Here is a 12,411-nt window from a genome sequence, read left to right on the forward strand (position 1 = left end):
GGTTGGTTCTCCAGCTGCATTGAGCCCTGTCTATTTATATCACCTCTGGGCTTTCAGAGCCCTCTTTTTAACTAAAGCTTATTTGCTAGCACATGTTTTTTATAAAGAAAAGAATAAGGAAAAAGATAAAGGAAGGAAAAAAAACCAAACCCAACCTCTAAAGAAAAACACCTCTATGAAGAAGGTAGGGTTTTAATGAAGAAATATTTTATACCATTCTCCTACAACCTTAGGGCTAATAGCCTGGAACTGGTACTTTGGCTCTTTAAAAAGCCCAACAAGACAAGCCAATTACAGCCTCTGAAACGTTTTTATTTTTAGTTCCTTGTAATAGCAATTCATCCTCGGCCATGGTACATTAACTGGAAGGAACAAGAAGTAGTAAGGTTTTGGCATCTTTGTAATAACCAAGGGGCTGTGTTTACCAGGCTGTTAACAATGCAGGTGGCCGTTAGGCAGGGGAGTGGGCAGAGTGAGGACAGAGAGGGGCACCCACTTAGTGCCAGAGCTGATTTCCTGAGTGCTTTGATATCATTTACTTCCCTACAGTTTATTATAGGAGTAAACAGGCTCCTCCTGGGCTAAATTCCTCACTTTCCTGAGCTGGCAGCAGGGCTTGGAGAAGAGAAAGGACTTTTTGAGGTGTGTTACACAGAATGGTGGGGGTTACAGGGACCTCCAAGATTGTGCAGTCCAACCCACCCTGCTAGAGCAGGATCATCCAGAATAAATGACACAGGAACATGTCCAGGCAGATTTGGAGTGCTTCCAAAGATGGAGACTTCACAGCCTCTCTGGGCAGGCTTCTCCAGGACTCTGGAGCCCTCATAGTGACAATTTTTTTCTTGTTTTCACATAGACCCTCCTGTGTTCCAGGTTATGTCCATTGCCCCTTGTCCTGCCACTGGACACCACTGAAAAGAGTCTAGCCCCATTCTCCTGACACTCATCCTTTAGAAATTTATCAGCATTGAAGAGATCCCCTCTCAGTCTGCTCTTCTCCAGGCTGAGCAGCCCCAAGTCTCTCAGCCTCTGCTTGTGAGGTAGGTGTTCCAGTCCCCTCAGCAGCTGAGTGTCTCTCTGCTGGACTCTGTTCAGTAGATCTGACTTTTTCTCCAACTGGGGAGCCTAGAACTGGACACAGTATTCCAGATGAGGCCTCACCAGGGCATAGTAGAGGGACAGGAGAACCTCCCTTGACCCCCAAGGATGACTGTAGCACAGCACATTTTGAGGGGAGCTGTGCAAGGCTGAACCAAGACAAGCCAAGCTAAGTTCTGCTCCCAACTCCCTACTTGGGCCCTGCACATCATGCTATGGCCACCTAAGGACAGTGATGGCAGGAGGGAGGAAGGTCAGTCCTGCCTAAGATTGCAACCAGTCTGCTGGCTGCAGGTAGTTCTGTGTGCTGGAGAGCTGTGTCTTCCTGCACCAGTATGGGAAAAAACTGAAATAGGGGAAAATCGTTTTGAGAAACAGTTTTGTTGTGAGCAAACTCCCCTCCAGGCTTACAGTGGAAGCTGGCTGAGGCCGTTCTGGAAGCCAGCCTTCCCCTGCAGTCACAGATGAACCACAAATGATGACAGGATGGGCATGTGGGACAGCACAGGAGGCAGTACATTGGGCAGCATTTACCTCCCTTTTACTGTCTGCCATTGCTGGGGAGTTTTCACTGAAGCAGGCAGGAGCTCCCTGCAGAGAGCTTCATTCTGGAGCTAGATGTGGATGAGCACATGCCAGAGATACACATGGGACTGGATCGGCCCTTCAATAAAGCTGTAGGATTAAAATGTCTGTGAGGTGTGTAGGTGATACAGGAAGCCCTTGATGCTTGCCCAAAAAGCAGAAGAAATGAGGCTTGCACTGAGGGACCAGACAGGGATGAGGTTCCCATGTGTCAGTCTTGCCCTGCCTGTTCTGGTGCCTACCCCTGTTTTGGCATGCCCATTGTGCCCAGCTGAGCCTAACTGCCTGTTCTGGTGCCTACCCCTGTTTTGGCATGCCCATTGTGCCCAGCTGAGCCTAACTGCCTGTTCTGGTGCCTAGCCCTGTTTTGGCATGCTCATTGTGCCTAGCTGAGCCTAGCTGCCTGTTCTGGTGCCTAGCCCTGTTTTGGCATGCCCATTGTGCCCAGCGTGAGCCTAGCTGCCTGTTCTCTGGATGAGGCAATTAGTGCCATGGTCTAGTTGATTGGTTAGGGCTGGGTGATAGGTTGGACTGGATGATCTTGGAGGTCTCTTCCAACCTGGTTGATTCTATGATTCTGGTGCCTAGCCCTGTTTTGGCATGCTCATTGTACCCAGCTTGAACCTAGCTGCACATTTTGGTGCTCAGCTATGTTTTGGCATGCTCACCATGCCTCCCACACCTTGCCTGCCCTGAGGTTTATGCCTGCCCAGGAATGCCCAGGCATCCCATCTTTCTGCATCCCATCTCTCTGATGTGCCAAGCTGGCAGAGGCATCTCACACCTTTGCTATTTTTAACTCAGCTGCAGTGATTTTTGGGTTTTCTTTTTTGGTTTGCCTACCCTTTTTCTTTCTTCCCCAGTGACAAACCTGTGATTTCTCCTGTTCCCTGCAAAGTGCATGGGTCTGACCTGCTGCTCCAGCAGGTGAATGACAAGGAGTTTTATTTAGCCCTAGTGATGGGAACATTTTAAAAAAGGTTCCTCTGCTATATTTGTTTTCATTCCTAATAGTAGGAGGCAGGGAAAGGACAATTCTGAAAGATTTTTTAACAAATCTGTAAGTCATGCCCCATTACCCTGGGGCTGCTGATTAGATCCAGATTGTTTCTCGCATTACTTAGGGAGGGGTGTAGTCCACCCTGGAAGTGCACACATGGATCCATTACACAGCTGAAAGACCCAGGCATAGGTGATGGGAAAAATCCCTTTTATTAGGTTTACTGGCTATTATGTTCCTGCCGGGAATTTTCCTTGGCATATGGAGCCAACATCCCCATGCAGAAGGCTGTGCCTCAGGGGGCTGGTACACGGCCTCACACTTGTTGGTGGGCACATGAGAGCGAGTTATTGCTCCCTCTGTTCCAAACCTCTCCTGTCCCAGCCCTTGCAGGGGTACTGGGCACCTACTGTGGCGTTGTCAGCCTCCTGTCTGCCTGTGATGCAGGATGCAGGGAAGATGTCTGTGTGCCATCCCCTAGAAAGCATGACCCTCTTTTGAGTCACTGTGTTGCTTTTCACTTGATCTTGGAGGAGCTGGTGCCAAGTGGGAACCTGCTCTGGCAATACTGCTGGAGAGACCCTTGCGCCATGGCCACCAAGGAGTGTTTGGGTTACAGGTGTCACCTGAGTGGAGGGCAGGTTTTTTGTTAACTGCATTTTTGCTCTTCATAACCATACTGCAGATTTCTGATACGCTGACAAATTCAACTGAGTGACACTATTTGTGGCTTTCAGGAGTGTAATTATGGCTTCACTGCGTGTTGCTGCTCTCAGGATTCAATCTGGGTTTCTAATCCTATACCCTTTTTGGAAATCACATCACAGCAGCTCCTTTTGTCCTGCCTCTGTTCCATTTTCAGACCAAAAAAAAAATGACAAAGCCTGTATTTGTTTGGGGAGGGGACAGGAGTTCAGTGTGGATTAGTGGGCTGGCCTGTGCCGTAATGCAATCTGGTTTGATACTTGGACTCACTCTGATGAACGAGGTGATGCTAAAGGATGAACTCTGCCAGCAATTTCTCAGCAATGCTTTTTATTTCATCAAGAGAAAATGGAGGCTGGACTCAGTTCCTCCGGTGTTTAATAATGTCCATCAGAACCAAATGCCCTTTATTTAAGCTACAGCAGTAATTAGAGGGTCGGTGGTGTTAAGCAGCCATGGAGTCTGGCTCTGAGGAATGTTCATTGTGCCTCATTAAATTTGGAATTAGTGCTTAAAAGGTCAGAAATAAATATTCTGTTTATATTTCGGGGACAGTAAATCTAAATGGATGCTGTGTTTGCACATCCTTGTCTCTGCTCATTCCTGCTGAACGGAGCGAGGCACCGCTCCAGTTGGTTTAGGCAGCAAGCAGAGTGTCTGCAAAAAAGCCCAACCCCAAAACCAGCCCTGGTTTCATTGATCAAGGGCAGGAAAATGATCTGCTGTATTACATCTAATTATAAAACATCAATATCAGATGCTAAATGCACTTACTTTTTCAAAGACACTATGTTGTTAGTTTACAGTTTGCAATTTGCTGTATTAGAGGCTTTAGCAGTGAGCTGGGAGCTGGCTGCACAGGGAGATGCCAGAGGTCAGATCCTTTTAACCTTTATTGAAGTCCTCCTGGTGACTGGTTCTTAAATGCTCATTAATAAGAGCTGAATTGCTTCACATTTTCCTTCTGTCTTGCCTGGGGCTGTTGATACAGCAAAGGTGCATCCCTCTGCCTTGACTTGTGCTCCAGTGGAGCCAGCTGGAGCTGCTGGTGGGGAGTGGTGGCCAGCTGAGTCCTTTCCAGTGGCTCTGATCCCACGGGGTCTCTAAGCCACAGCACAGCTTAGCTGTCAGAGGAGAAGGTGGGAGGCCCCTTGGGGTGATTCAGGCATGTCTTGTCCCGCTGTGTCCATCAGCATTTCTGCCTTTCCTCCATGGTGGATGCACCAGTAACTAATTGGGTAGAGTTCAGGTAGGCATTTAACCCAAAGCCTTGGGCTGATGCTGCTCTCACATCTCTGATAACCACCACACTGGGAGGTGCTGATGTGAAGAGCAAGGAAGTGGGAAATATGAGTCTGCACCTTTCTAAGCTGTGGTGGTGGTGCTCAGGACCCACAGCCACTGATACAAACACTGCAGGTGCTGTCGGCACTGGAGCAAAGCTGGTAGCAGGCACAGGGAAGGAGGATCCAGCTCCTCAAATGGGTCAGATACCTTGCTGCTCATTTAGGCTGGTCTCCAGCCTCAAAATGATTCTGGCTTCTGAGTGATGCTCCAAGGCAGCGGCATCCTCGGCAGCAGTTGGTAGCACAGGAGCTAATTACATAGCGTCACACACGATGGGTGAAAATCTCTCCTGACGTTCTTTGTGATCTGCTCCCAGCCTGGAGCTGGCTCTGATGAGTCTCCTGCTTGTGTGTAGAGAAAGCCCAGCCGTGCTGGTGGGTGTGAGAACATCAGGTTGAGCCTGACTGTTCCTCTCGGATCCATGGGGCTAGGCTGTGGTGCTCGGCGGGGTTGGTACCATGCCTGCTCACAGCAGGAAGGAGTCTCAGACCACTGGTTTATTTCCCATGGGGTAAATAAGCAGCATGATAAATGGTAATGACTTTCCCTCATGGCTGGTGTGTACTTCATTCATGCTTTGAACTTTTCCCTGTTTCCCAAGTGCAGCTGGAGTGATTTTTATTTCATCTGCATGAATTCTAGATCACCTGCAATATAGTCCAAACCCTAAGGATTAAGGGCTGACGAGATCTTCTTAGAGACACCAACAGTTTTATCGCAGATGCTGGAGCCTGGGATCGAGTGTCCCGCAGAGAACAGGACCAACAACATGCAAGGACCAGAACCAGCAGTTTTACAAGGCTTGCCCTTCCCACCAGGGAAGTCCAGTGGATTTTTGGGAATGTTGTCCTCTATGACACCTGCAGCATTAAGGAAATGCCAGGAGACTGGCACTCCTGGTGCAGACATGCATCTTGATGCAGTGAATGAGGAGCTGTTGCGTGTTTCAGGAGGATCTTCTGAAAGCCTAAAGGAGAGACGCACACTGCAGCCTTGGAGAAAGGTCCCCTTCACTTTTTGATAATAAAGGGTGACATGCAAGCTTTATTAATAAAGCACATAGGGGAATAAAAAAGGCTCAAGGGATAACCCTGAAAAAGTGGCGCTAAATGTGTCATTTTTATGAGGCTGATTTTGTGAAGGGTCCCAACATGCTTTGGCAGGAGGTTGCAGCAGGTTTACAATAATTTGTAGAAAGATAGAAATGTTTTCACCCTGAAGTGAGAGGAAGGGCAAGAAAACCTGCCCTGAGATGCCATGGAGTTGTCTTCCAAAGCTGCGGCTGGCAGAGGGATGGATACCTGTCACTTTGCATCGGAAGAGATGAGTCCAGTTTCCAACACCCATGGATTTTGCTCAGAGGCTGATGTGTGAACTAAGGAGCTAAACCCTCCATCAAGAGCCCAGACACAGTGGGGAAAGCTGGATTTTCACCTCCATGGAGTTTGGTTTGGAAAAAATCCCCACATTTCAAATGGCTGGAAAGAGGGAAGAGTGAGAAAGAGCCAGATCCTGAGCATATGTCCTGAGGAGAGCCGGCTGGTAGGGACAAGGCTGCACTGATCTGAGCCTTCTGGCACAGCCCAGGACATGTCCCCAACTCTGGGCACCAACCCTGGCCTGCACCCTCTATTTCTCCATCAGCCCACAGCAGTGGTTGTGCCTGGAGTTGCTGCAGCCTGCTGACCTTTCTGCTGGCACTTGCATTAATTCCCCTTAAGCTGCCTTTGGATCCTCCAGGGTTTATTTCTGTTTCTAAGGCAGAGAATGAACAGTGGCTGGGGCAGCACCCTGTTGCTAACGGACCTTGTGCTAACAGGGAAGTCAATCTCCCCCAGTGTCCAGGTCAAGAAGAGCCATACTGACGCTTGTACATCTTTTTTTTTTCTCACTTAATGGAATTGGCAGTCCTCAACTGAAAGCAACTGCTGGGGGGGAAAAAAAAAGTTTAACATTTCCTTGCTGATTGCTCCATTCTGAGTGCGTCTGTTGTTATATTTATATTTGTGTTGCTAAGGCAGCAGTTAAAAACATTTTTCACATTGGGCAGTGGTAAGCTGCGTGCCAAGCCAGGGTGCTCTCTTCAATGGCATTGACACCATCATGCCTACATCTGGGAAGCAAATCTTAAGCCCAGAGGATGACAAGTGCAGGCTGGGACCGCAGACTTTGTGGTTGGTGTTACTTGATGCCTTGGCTGTATTGTTTATTCATAGCACAGAGGCTGAGAGTCTGATCCTGAAGAGCGTGAACATCCTTTATTTGTGTTCTGATGAGGAGGAGATAAGAATTGGCAATACTGTTTGGGAAGTCCTTGCCCCACCTGGCTGTAGACATGGAAAGGAGAGGCTGTGCTGCCCTTTGATTTGCAGGGAGCGCTGCTGATCAGTGAGAAAGTAACGGTTTGTTTGCTTCTGCCAAAATAATGAAGAGGATGAGGGCTGGCCTCTTGACGGTGTGCTTTATGGAGAACACACTTTCATCGGCGCCAGCCAGCCTTACCTTTTCCCTCTTTTTTGTGCTTCCACTTTGTTCTTCAGGCCTCATTAAGAGAGGGAGCGGATCCTTTCCCAATTAAAATGTTGACATGCCGGAGATGTTCTCCTTCCCTGTCATTTTGCCTCTGTTTGGAAGTGACTGCACTTTGCAAGATGAACCAGAATTAAATCAAGAGAACCTCTATTGAATAACACAAGCTATAAAGCCGCCCTCCTCCATGAAAAATCTCATTTCTTTTTTATTTTCCTGGTTTGATCCCCTAGCTTGCATGGAGATAACCTTGACAGATGATACCATGGGTGAGAAGAGGTCTTGCAAACTGCTGGGCTGCTTTGTGCACCGGTGGAACCATGCTGGTGTGGGCAAGGCAGGCAGCTCTTGCTAAGGGGGAAAACCTCCAGCCCAAGGAAGCACATTTCCCATCCTTGTGGCCATGTCACTCCTTGTTTTGTCCCAAACCTGGAAGTTCTTCACAGAGAGAGTGATTTGCCATGGGAATAGGTTGCCCAGGGAGGTGGTGGAGTCACCATCCCTGAGGGTGTTTAAAGAAAGCCTGGATGAGGCACTTAGTGCCATGGTCTAGTTGATTGGCTAGGGCTGGGTGCTAGGTTGGACTGGATGATCTTGGAGGTCTCTTCCAAGCTGGTTGATTCTATGATTCTATGTTTTAATCAGCTGCTTTGGGTGGCATGGGGAATCCAAAGCCTGGGTACGGATGCTGTGGCTGACCCTACAGGAACTCATTTGCCTGTATGTGGACTTGCAGGGTTGCATTAGTGACGTGGTGCACAGCATCCCAAGCAAGGGGGACACACATGGACCAGAGTGTCTGTGTGGGAAAGATGCTGTTCCAGAGCATCAAATGTAAGGCATGGGAAATTTATGTGTCAGTGGATTATTTTGGTTGGACTAGGATTTGGTCTTCTTTTTCAGCCATAAATAATTTGGAAAGCTCCTGGTGATGCTGTTCAGAGGGGAATTGAGCATGAGGTCTGTATCTGGGACGTGACAAATCTGATGGGAGTACATGCAGTTTCCTCAGCCTGCAGTGGGGTTTCACTGGCACATGGTCAAGTGCTCCCTGCAAGATGGCCCTGGGCCGTACCTCTTGAGCCCTTAATCCTGAGCTATGGGATGTCAGTGCTCTGAGCATTTTAAGGCTCCGTGATATACCTGTACACATTGACACTTGCTCTCCAAGTCCTCCTGCCCACCTGTTCCTCTCCCAGTTTTCCCAGGGCTGAGATGTGTGCATACAGAGATGAAGCTGATGGAGGTAGTGGTGAGTGCAGGAGGTCTCATGCTGCTGCTCAGCAAGGCAGCAGGACTGGCAAGGGGGCAGAAGCAGCTGAGGCTCTGAGCTTGCTGGAGCCATTCCCAAATCCATTAACGCTGGATGATGGAGGGGGCTCTGTTGAGCAAGAATTGCTCTGAAACTGCCTCAGATTCCTCCTTCCCTCCTTCTTTCTGCTACCTTCAGAGCCTGTTTGCAGGGCTGAGATTTCCTGCAGAGCTGCTGTGGGGGGACACATTGTAGGGTGACATCCCTCCCCCTGCAATGGCAGTGCCAGGATTGATGGATAAACACAGGATCAGTCATTTTCTGCAGTGTTTAAAGTCTTGGGCATTGTGTATTTTAAAGCTACATGTGTCCGTTTGCTCCTGAGCTCTCCCCATCAAAGCCATCCTGCAGGAGCAAGGCCGCGGGAGCTGCAGGGACCAGCAGTTTGTGCAGTAAATCTCCTGCGTGACTCTCCAGCAGTAATTACTGTGTGAAAGTAATAACCGAGCTGTGCTGAGTGCTAGGCCAACTCCCCCGGCTCGCAGCTCCTTGCATGTTTCTCTCTGGGAGGTTCCTGTTTGGTAAATTGGATATTGTGCTGTATTTCAGAAAAGGTCACACTTAACCAACGCTGCCTTTGCTTTATTATCTTGGCAGAGCAGTGTAACCTCTGCCAGGGAACGATTGGATTTCACATTCGGCTCTGCTGCAGCGGCCCCGCTGCCTGCATCCTGCCGCTGTGATTACGTTAGCAGCAGACTCTGCTTTCCTTTATTTATTGAGACATTAAAGATGCATGCATTTATTTTTACCATGTTCATAATTGCCATAAAAAGAGGCCATAGTATCCCAGAGTGGCTCTTTGGGAAGGAGAGCAGTTGTGGGTTTGGGGTGAGGTGGAGTGGAGCGGTGGCAGAGGGAAGGCGGGATGGGGCTGCTGGGGCAGGTGGATGTCCATACTGCTGTTTTGGGAGGACACTGCTGTCAGCTCATGGAAGAGGGGCAGAGCAGAGACTGAGAGTCTGCTCCGTCTGCTGCCCAGGCTACTTTGGTGTCAAGGTGCATCCCTCAGGCCAGGGGTGATGTAAGTGGCAGCCCAGGTGGGATCCTTGCACATCTCTGGGAACTTTGGGTGAACTGGGGTACCTGACTCCTACAGAGACCTGCATCCTCATGGATCCCTGAATGCTGGGAAGGATTCTGTCCAGGCCCTGCAGGTTCCACCATGTCCCACCACGTGGTTTCTGCTGTGGCTCACCATGCAGCTTCCACCACATCCATTCTACCGTGCAACAGCCATGATCTCCATTTGCAGCTCCCACCATGCAGCTCCCATTCATCCCACTGTATGGCAACCACTTCATCCTACCCTACAGCCCTTACCATGGACACAGCATCTAGCACATCCGAGGCAGCATCTAGCACATCCCAGGCCTGAGGCTTCCACCCTGACCTCCCACATGGTAGCACCTTAGTCTCTTGCCTAACTTCTGGGTGCTCGCTTTGGTTCCTTGCCTGCTGCAAGCACCAGCAACTTGGGCCGCTGGAACCTAGGGCTAAAGGACAGTGTTTCAAGTGCAGAGAGAGCCAGTGGGTTTTGCTTGCAAATGACAAATCCATTAACTTTTCTCCCCTGCTTTCACTCCCCTTCAACTTTTAAGCATGTCACCCATTGTTTGCTTTTTTATTAATGACAGAGCCCCCTGTCTGCAAATGCAATGATATAAAACAAAGAAAAGCGCCCACATTCAATTCTCTGGCAGGGGATTACCTTGCTGGCATTTACATATCTATGCAATAAATATTTTAACATGTTAATTATACACTAATAAGAAAAATACCTTTTGAACTTTCTGTCAAATTGACACACACAGAACCAAGTCCATCAGGGAATTAAAAGCAATTAGTTTTGTAACAGAGCATAGTCACATTGTTTCCTCTCTGCAAATTGTTCTGTGGTCACCAGACAGCCTTTATTTTTTTTTTTTTTTTTTTTGGTGAAAGCTGTTGGAAAGACCATCAGGGACTGGAATTTTCCACACCCTGCTCTGTTCCACTTGCTAGGGTCTGTCCCATGCTGGGATGCAGGCTAGGTGATGAGTGGATTGAAAATAGCCCTGCAGACAAAGGTGCTGGTTGGTGAGGTGCTTGACATGAGCCAGCAATGTACACTGGTGGCCCAAAAAGCTAACCATTAGAAGACGCATGGTTAGCAGGTCAGGGCAGTGATTCTGGCCCTCTACTCTGCTTTTATGAGACCCCACCTGGAGTACTGTCTCCAGCTCTGGAGCCCCAAACACAGGAAGGACACAGAAGTGTTGGAGCAGGTCCAGAGGAGGGCCATGAAGATGATCAGAGAGCTGGAGCACCTGCCCTATGGGAACAGGCTGAGTGAGTTGGGGCTGTTCAGCCTGGAGAAAAGAAGATGGAGAACTCAGAGCAGCCTTCTGGTACCTGAAGGGGACTAGAGGAAAGATGGGGAGGGACTTCTTATAAGGGCTTGTAGATAGGATGAGGGGCAGTAGTTTTTAAATTAGAGCAGGGTCTATCTAGATTAGGCATTAGGAAGAAGCTGGATGAGGCTTTGAGCAACCTGGTCTAGTGGAAGGTGTCCCTGTCCATGGCAGACGGGTTGGAACTAGATAAGGTTGCTTCCAACTAAAAGCATTCTGTGGTTCTATGAATGTCAAGGGGTTTGCTGTTGGCTTTGTCCTGGCCCTGCACTCCCTGCTGTTTCCAGGCATAGGGGAACAGACTTGTAACCATTTCTCTTTTCTTTTCCTCTTTCTAGACTGAAAACTACTCCTTCGATTCCAACTACGTGAACAGCAGAGCTCATTTAATAAAGAGGTACGTAGGCTCTCCTGAAAGTGCTTGGGTTTGCCCAGCCAAGCTCTGATTATTTAATGTTCTTCCTTACTGTGTTACATACTACTTACTTTTTTTTTTTTCCAATGTGCAGACTGTTTCTAGAGTAATGGTTGGGTTTAAAAACAGTATTTACTGCCTACCAAGTCCCATTGACCTTGGTTCTTAATAAAGGCAAGTCTTGTTTGCTTCTCTTTGACTCCCTCGCACTGGGAAGTTGCAGTGAGTTAGGTGGAGTGCTGTTACCCTGACAACTTTCACATTCACAGAGTTTATCCTCTTTGAATGAGCAGGAATAACATGATAGACTTGGTTGGTGAAATCTCCCTGCCATGTGAGCTGAGGGGAAAAAAGAGAAAATTAATCTTGTTTGGTGGCAGGTAATTGGGTTGGATACATGCTCACTGGTTTAGTTTGAATACCAAGGCAAAACAGCACTTTGTTAGGTTTTTTCTTCCGTGGGTAAAAAGGAAATCATCAGTTCAATTGCAGTTACCCTTGGGGAAATGTAACCCTTTGGATACAACACTGACATCCTCAGAGCTTAGCACCGGTGCAGTAAAGTCTCAGGGAGGTTAACACAAGGGTCACCTAGCTGAACCCCACTGGATGTTGTTAATCCAGAGGTGAGCATCCCCCTGCAGGGCAGGTGGCCAGGCTTGCCTTGGCATTCCTGGCTGTTCCTGAGGCAGGGAAAGGCACAGACACAGCTCAATCAATACTCATCAGGAGACTGCTGTGGAGGCCTGCAGGGCCATCTCCCCCGTGCAGGATGCAGTTGCAGGAGGTGGCCAGGAACACTTTGCTCACCTTCCCTCCTCTCCCCAGGGATGGGCCAAGGCCTGTGGCCAGCAAGCCAGAGCTGTCTGCTCATGCCCGTGCCCAGTGGGTTTGTGCTCAGGGTCTCTGCAGAAGCCATCGTGGTAGCAGGGGTGTAATGGAGAGCAACAGCCGGCCCTGAACTGTTGAGATCTGATCTGAGCAGTAAAAAAATCCAATTATCTGCCTGGCTGAGATCCCATTT

At 48.8% G+C, this 12,411-nt stretch overlaps 1 protein-coding gene across 2 annotated transcripts in view; it reads left to right on the forward strand.

Annotated features, from left to right (window-relative positions):
* PCDH19 (protocadherin 19) overlaps nt 1-12,411 on the forward strand; it is a 61,308-nt gene that overhangs the window by 18,191 nt on the left and 30,706 nt on the right. For both annotated transcript variants that reach the window (XM_064159192.1, XM_064159193.1), the window contains exon 3: nt 11,311-11,369. In XM_064159192.1, coding sequence (XP_064015262.1) covers nt 11,311-11,369 — 59 coding nt within the window. The remainder of the gene's footprint in view (nt 1-11,310; nt 11,370-12,411) is intronic.

The sequence above is a fragment of the Pogoniulus pusillus genome, chromosome 19 (genome assembly GCF_015220805.1).
Source record: "Pogoniulus pusillus isolate bPogPus1 chromosome 19, bPogPus1.pri, whole genome shotgun sequence".
Taxonomy (NCBI): Eukaryota; Metazoa; Chordata; class Aves; order Piciformes; family Lybiidae; genus Pogoniulus; species Pogoniulus pusillus.